Genomic DNA, 8,421 nt, shown 5'->3' on the forward strand with positions numbered 1-8,421 from the left:
TTTGTAGGGAAAAGTAACACAGCCTCCATCTTATTAACATGGGAGAAGATAGCACCTTTATGGGTTGTAGGAGGACAAGTCATCATCAGGAATACTGACAACATTTAACACATATAGAAGAGAAATCTTAAGATTTACAGACCTATTGTAAGGACATTCAGGAATTTAAAACCACTATAGAGTGGCACTCTACAATTGAACAGAAATTTTACAGATATTATTATTAAAAGAGGAAGTATTTTCTCATTACCACAGCTAGGTAAGAATACCTTTGTTATGAATTTTGTATGTGGTAGTCTCATACAAAAGGTAAAGTGTGCACTGTACATGAGGTGGAAAGAATCATGCAGAAAAGCAAATCTTATTTAAAAGAGAACATTGTAATTAGAATGTTAGTTAAGCTGTCTCTAAATGAAAAAAAAGTAAAATATAGATTTTGAAGCTATAAGGAATTATAGCAAATCCCGCCAGAAAAAAATATTAATGCCACTATCTTTATCCATTTTATTTCATATATGTATCAAATCGTAGCATATGATACAACAAAGAGCAAAATAAATGAACAAGAAAAAACTATTCCATTCTCTAGCAGGTTGAAACTTTTAATCATTATAAACTTATATTTCTAAATGACGTATCTATAAGTCAAAGTATATAGTACCAGGCATATTTTGATGTCAAGAGCTTGGGAGGGGTAAATTTCTGTTCTAGACCTCAAATAAAAAAAAAAAAGAAAAATTAGAAATTGTAAACAGATAATACCTGAATGAGACCCTCTTCCTACCCTCTGAAAGGTCTGGGATCTTAAGGCTGGCATGCCTGGTGAAACCGAAAATTGGAAGAGTTATTATTTTATTTTTCTAAAGATGACTCTGCGCAAGTTCTAAGCACAGAGGGTTTGGTAAAGGACAGCTAAATTTAGTCTTTAAATATATCTTAAATAATTTTAAGTTACCAGTCATATTTAAAAAAATAGGGACATATCTTAAATACTATTAAATTACCTGTCATTTAAAAAATTGGGGCTATATCTCAAATACTTTTAAATTACCTGTCATTTAAAAACTAGGGATATATCTTGAATACATTTAAATTACCTGTCAATTTAAAAAAATAGGGATATATCTTAAACACATTTAAATTACTGTTATATTTAAAATTTGGGATACATTTAAATTAACTGTGATATTTAATAATTGGGGCTATATCTTAAATACTTTTAAATTACCAGTCATTTAAAAAATAGGGATATATCTTAAATACATTTAAATTACAGTTATATTTAAAATTTGGGGATATATCTTAAAAACTTTTAAATTACCTGCCATATATAAAAATTGGGGATATATCATAAATACATCTAAATTACCTGTCATATTTAAAAATTTGGGATATATCTTAAATACTTTTTAATTACCTGCCATATTTAAAAATTTGGGATATATCTTAAATACTTTTAAATTACCTGTCATACCTAATAATTGGGGATATATCTTAAATACTTTTAAATTACCAGACATATTAAAAAATTGGGGATATATCTTAAATACTTTTAAATTACCGGACATTTTAAAAAAATTGGGGATTTATCATAAATACTTTTAAATTACCTGTCATTTAAAAAAATAGGGATATATCTTAGATATATTTAAATTACCTGCCATACTTAAAAATTGGCTATATATCTTAAATACTTTTAAATTACCTATCATAGTTAAAAATTGGGGTTAATATAAATCAATTACCTGACCTGTTGTATACAAATATTGGGTTTAACTTGAATCAAATATATTCAGTATTATGTTAGCAAAAATATCAAGACATTGCTTCATTAAAAAATGCATATAAAGATTGTATCAAAGCATACATTATATAGGACCATGATTAGTCCATATACAGTTTAAAAATACAGTATATATTTATACATATAAATTAACACGAAAAGATATATAAACATAGGCAGTCATTTGCATTTGAACATTTAGATACAAGGGTAAACATTAAAATAAGTAATTACACATATACACATATTTTTCAAAAATATAAATTCGAAGGTAAGATTTGCATTTTCTCTATCAATATGAAAAACAGAAACATCACCTTTTTATCACACTTACCACATTTATTAAATGCAATTTTCCTTAATTAATAAAATTATGAAATGCATGATAGGGTATATGCATATATAAATATATTACAAAAAAAATTATATTCCCTTTTGTTCTGTTAAGTTTTCCTTTTAATATTTTGGATTATCATAAATTTTGGCTCTATATTTTGTGAATTTTTGAAAATAAGCTTAATTAAGTTTTCTTTGACAACTGGCCGTTTACATTTTTATAACAATAACATTATATCTTAATGTCATTTGTTCTTCAATCTTGCAAGATATAAGTGTAATACTTTCCCCTGAGTGTCACTAGCTTACTTTATAACTATTAAGTTTTATCTAATCCAATAATATCATCTTTCAATGTTTTTTTCTTTTAAAGGGAAAACCTTTAATAACTTTTTTGTTTACCCACTTCAAAATCTTAGTAAAGTACTCACACTTGAAACATTTTAAAAATATGAATTATCATTTTAATCGAAAAAAAACCTGCATTTGTATACAATTGTCATATTTGGATGTTCAAATTTTTTTTTTTTTAAACATTCCCCCAATAATTCTATTTCCCATTTTCAAAATTCCTAACCTGTGCGCTACACTTGGCACCCAAGTAAAATATTTTCATAACCACTTATAAAACAAGGTAAAATCCTGGAAAACTACTGAAATATAATACATTCACACAATTTATTTGAATAAAGTGTCGACAGCCAAAAGTGACACCTTTAACGTAAAATATGTCATAAATATTTAAAAAAATATATACATCAAATACACACTTGGATTCCTGAATGTTTAAATCGTCCTGGCAGTTTAAAATTCAAAATTCTACTATATTTTTCTGAAAATATCTAATCCTAAGGAAGACTATAGTTTTTATGGCAATTTTCATCTTCGCCGAACAAGAAGAAGGGTTTCATATTTATTCTACAATACCAGGATGGGGAAACACACCCGCCATCTCGTTTTGCAAAACTATCATAGCTAAATAAAACCTTGCCTTATAATACACAAACACAAAACATTGAATAACACAATATTAAAGCCTAAAAACTTCTAAGCTACAGTTCGACATCAATGACCTTAGATGTCATGATGCCAGAAAACTTTAAATCAATCAAGCAATCTAAGCTACTGTGCTATAAAAAAAAAAAAAAAAAAAAAAAAACGAGTACATTTTGTATAACCTTTCCGTTACTGTCACTTTTCTCACATACAAAGGAATGGGAGAGCATTGTCATAAGGAAGTCAATACATCTGCTCTAGATATGAGCTATGCGAACACACCTTTTCAAGACATTACGGCTATACCGTGTCATGTTGATAAAAACCTTACGTCCTCTGGAAGGAAACTTCTACATAAACATATTTCCTGGGACATGTGAAGGGACACATGGCCAGAGAGATAATGAGAGTTCATTTTGGTGTCTATCTATATCTACAGGATAATCAGGTTTGCAAAGGTAGTGGGCACAAAACATGCCAAGGAACAATATCCACATCATGTGTACATCAATATTAACATTGAAAAACATCAAACAATATAAGTGTATACTACGTGAACAATTATCTTTGGGACGTAAATCACATATATACCAAATAGAAGACATTAATCAATGGTAGAGATTATAACACCAAGCGTCATGTAGAGATTTCCAGCCTTAACGAATAACAAATAGGTCTCTAATGTTCGAGTCTCTAAAAATATACATTAAAAAAACAACTCGTCATGTTGAAACGGATGAAGGTCACCTGTGGGGGTAAGGGGGTGGGGGAAGGGGTGGTGCGTGATGGATGACATCCTGGAAGTGAAATGAGCTAAAAACAACTGTGAGGTGAAACTGCCTATATGACGTAGTATGCTTCTCATAGGTAAACTGCTCTATGGTAGGTGTCTCCTACTGGTTACTTACTGTTCATAATGGTGGTAGTCTAGATACAAGATAGGTATTGAGTATAGCTGTTCTGCTTGTTAAAGGGACTGACTCCTTAGTAAGAGGTCCTGAGGCGAGGAAGTATTAATATTAAGAATTTAGAGGCTCCTGCCAGGTACTAGGATTAGGAGGCTGCATATTGGCCAAGTGTTGTTGAACTATTAGGTCAAAGTTGAAAAGTTGGATGGCAGTATAAAAAAACAGGAATGGAAGTAACCCAGAAAGCTAAAAAATGGGTTTAGCTAGGGATCCTAAAACGTGGGCATAGCAAGAAGTGCATAAAAATTGGTTGTAGCTAGGAGGGGGAGGGCTAAAATGTGGGTGCAACTTTATACCTCAAAAAGAGGTTGCAGCCAGGTGCCCTAAAAGGGGGTGAAGTTAGAGGTCCTAAGCAGGTGCAGCTAGGGATCCTAAAAAGGAGAGGAGCCAAGAGCCATAAAAGGTGGGTGCAGCTAGGGGTCCTAAAAATTGGGTGTAACTAGGGGCCCTATGGAATAGGTGCAGTTAGGGTCCTACAATTAGGTGCAGCTAAGGGCCCTATGGAATGGGTGCAGCTACGGGACCCTTTGGAATGGGTGCAGCTAAGGGCCCTAAGGAATGGGTGCAGCTAAGGGGCCCTACGGAATGGGTGCAGCTGGGGACCCTTAAAAGTGGGAGAAGTTAAGGGCCCTAAAAGGTGGGTGCAGTTAAGCACCCTAAAAAGTGGGAGAAGCTAGGGGCCCTAAAAAGTGGGAGAAGTAAGGGGCCCTAAAAAGTGGGAGAAGTAAGGGGCCCTAAAAAGTGGGAGAAGCTAGGGGTCCTAGAAAATGGATTCTGCCAGGTGTCCCTAAAACGTGAGTGCAGCTAGGGGCCGTAAAAGGAACTTGACACTAGGGGCCGTAAAAAGTGGGTGACACTAGGGGCAAAAGATACGCTGCATAAGAGTTCAAGTGATGCTAAGCGGGGACTTCAAGAGACACACCGGCAGCACAATACCTCTAGGGAAAAGACAAGTATGGAAGGGACAAGTGGAAGCTGGAACAAATAAGGTATGTATAATAGACTGAGATGAGACAGCCTTTACTAGCAGAAGCAGCCACTTAAGACCACAAATTGCATCCAGTCTAGACATTGTGGAATATCATGCTGATGGCGTTGCAATGTAGGTGGGAGGGATTTTATATGCAAATTATCTAACAAGTATTCACTCCAATTTACTATGTGGTGTTAAACTGGACTAATCTTTTATCATGAATAGATACATTTATCATGTATGGCCTAATGGAATTTTCCTTAATTGTAAAAGAGAAAAACAAATACACACCAACTAAGAAAACATTCTGTGTTTCTTTAAGTCAAAGAAATCTACTGAACGGGATATTCTTTCTTTAATGTGGTTGGGGCTAAGTAGTGAGACTAGTGGATTTAAGAGTAATCCTAAAGAGCTCTGAAAGCACATCCAGCTTTACCTGAATGACACTCGTTTGATGACCTTGGAGCCGGCTTTCTTTATGCTTGGGTGTCTGGCAAAACCAAGATGATGAAGTTATGAAGCAATAATGGAAATGGCTGGGTTGTGGGTCTAGGTCCTAATGTAGATAATGTATTAATATAGTCAAACTCTACTTCTGAAAACAGTGAATTACACATAGATTCTCACGTCTGAAGCAATAAGATATAAGTCAAGGCTTACAAATGTCAAATCAGTACTATACTGGCTTACATATTCAAATTCGCTAAAGGACATTTCTCGAAGACATGAATATACAACACAACATAAGACATAATGGACACTTGAAAAGGTATTCCATCTATCCTGATCTAGTGGAAAGGGGGCTGTATCTACACTTGATTATGTTGCAATGAAACTGAAATTGGACTGCCACTTACATTGTCACAAGGAAAAATAAATAGCAGTGATTCTTTATATCAAGGATTCCTAATACTATCTAACAAAATTTTGATGATCCCAATTGCTGAAGAAATTAAAGACTACTCCTCTCAACATGATAGAAAAATTGACGGATGACAGGTACTTTGTTAAGCCCTGTCCACACGATCGTGCATGCCCGACGGCCAAACAGTGATACCAGACATCAATAGTTAGAAAGAATGAGGGTTAATGACGTCAGAAGTGAGAAAACCACAGACAGGGATCTGGCATCATACAGTGTTGCCAGATCCCTGCCTTTAGTTTTCCCGCTTCTGACGTCATCAACCCTCATTTTCACTAACTATTAACCACCTAGGGGCTAGACGCACCGTCAAAAAGCCCCTGTCCGGAGAGAAGCTCCGGGCAATCTAAAAAAGAAGAAGAAGAACTAACTATTGTGGCCTGGTATCACTGTTTGCCCGTCAGGCATGCTCGATCGTGTGGACAGGGCTTAAGTCATTCTGACAAAACCCGAGACTGCCAAAACTCTTGATCTATGCTCTTATATGGATACCCAATTTCACTTCTCAAAGAGTTTCACTTAATTTCATAAAACTAAATTTCACAAAGACCAACCTGCTGTGACACATAGAAAGCTCACCACCAAGATAATCTGTCCGCAGTCTTTTTATGTTATTTTCAGGTGGTCTGTGGCAATTATTTTCAAGACCGGGATTTAAGAACAACATTTATCAATGACACAATCCAATCATAAAAAACTAACATTTCGGCATTTTCCTCAGATTGGCTATCTCATATCTATCCTCTAATCTAGCGTAAAAGGTTTAGCTTAAATGATATCTTTAGATGTTGTCTGTCATTGTACGATTTCTTTCATAAAAAAACAAGTTTGACATGCAATGATGTCTTCTTGGTACATCATGATAAAACTTAAGGAACTTTGCCAAGCTTATACCTTTCTTAAGTCATTGAAGGAAAACAAAACATGTACATAGTTTCAGGTGTTAAGAACTACAATACATGAAATTTAAACAGGATTTCTGAACGTGTATAAAACCAGGATTTTTTGGGGAGTGACTTTGAAATAAGTTAGCATGGATTTTGTACTCGCGAAAAGTATAATAAATGTATTCCACTTTTCTCTATTGGATTTTTATCTGCAATCTAAGAACAGATAAAAAAATATTTCAAGCTTATCAATGGCTAGAAAGAATTACTGTCGATTAGTTCTCAGTAACCCTGCTCACCAGATGGAATCTTGAGACAGCTGAAACTGATTAACTACACTTCTTCCAGGACAAGATTTGTATACATATGGATAATTTCATAACTATAACTCCAGCTCTTACACAGCATGTTATATTTTGGAAGGATTTAACATAATTACTTACTGTCTAGGGTAACTGCTGAAACTTCCAACTAACCTCGAGAGGATTTCAGTCCAGCTAATGTAACTTGTATTCATTATCTAAATACCATTCCAGAGTACTGCAAAATATATTTGTAATCGGGTATTTCAAAATAATTTTCAGTACCTAGGAAAATTACCTACGTTTATAGTTCCTTCCGATTTTTATCTAAATAATCAAACAAAATTCATCTGGTATGATTTAGTGAATCATAAAGCCCCCTTCACTTAGTCTCAGTTAACGTTGGCCCTTAATAGCATTACAAAACCTCCGTTCTTATACGCATAAAATATCCAACTAAACGCTACAACTTACTTCAATATGCGTTTAACAGCTGGGCCATCATCTTCCGTACTCGATCTGTTGTCTCCGGTAAGAGGTTCCAACTCCATTGTCTCGTTGTCCCTTGAAAAATATACAAAATTGAGATAACGTATGTCCATCGACAATCAGCCTGGAGTCTTAAAAGTTTCAGAGGAAAGAGCACTGGCATCTCCCAAGTTATCTCAATATTGTGTAGATGACTGTATATATATATGTATATCTCAATATTGTGTAGATGACTTTATGTATATATATATATATATATATATATATATATATATATATAATATATATATATGCTTATAGTGTATATCATATTTTACATATATATGAGTATATATTTCTATATAGAAGTGAGCGTTGTGTATGTTGAGGTCAAACTGAGCAACAAAATAAACTGAAAACTTCTAAAAGAGTTCTTAAGAGACCCTTTTTTTACTAGAATAAACTTACCAAAGTGTGGGAAATAAACCATGGCATCAATAAAACAAATGACCTTATAAACTAAGAAATGCTTGTAATTTTGGGACAAGACGTAAAGGCGAATGCAAAATGCGAAACAAGGAAAATACCTTATTTTTTAAGTCATGTTATGGTCGTCATAGGAATCGTCTTTTTTTTTACAATTTGCTTTATAAATATTTACTGGTGTGATACTGCTGTTGAGAGAATATGAATTTTAACCCAGCACGGGCTCTTGTGGTAAAACCAGTGTCGACCAAAAGAACGTTGGGTTATATCAAATATTAAATTACGTGAGATTAGTTATAT

At 33.8% G+C, this 8,421-nt stretch overlaps 1 protein-coding gene across 1 annotated transcript in view; it reads right to left on the minus strand.

Annotated features, from left to right (window-relative positions):
• Window positions 1-8,421, minus strand: part of LOC137617305 (uncharacterized) — a 150,703-nt gene that overhangs the window by 85,313 nt on the left and 56,969 nt on the right. The window contains exon 14 of the mRNA XM_068347310.1: window positions 7,642-7,731. Coding sequence (XP_068203411.1) covers window positions 7,642-7,731 — 90 coding nt within the window. The remainder of the gene's footprint in view (window positions 1-7,641; window positions 7,732-8,421) is intronic.

This window comes from Palaemon carinicauda, chromosome 23 (genome assembly GCF_036898095.1).
Source record: "Palaemon carinicauda isolate YSFRI2023 chromosome 23, ASM3689809v2, whole genome shotgun sequence".
In the NCBI taxonomy this organism is placed as follows: Eukaryota; Metazoa; Arthropoda; class Malacostraca; order Decapoda; family Palaemonidae; genus Palaemon; species Palaemon carinicauda.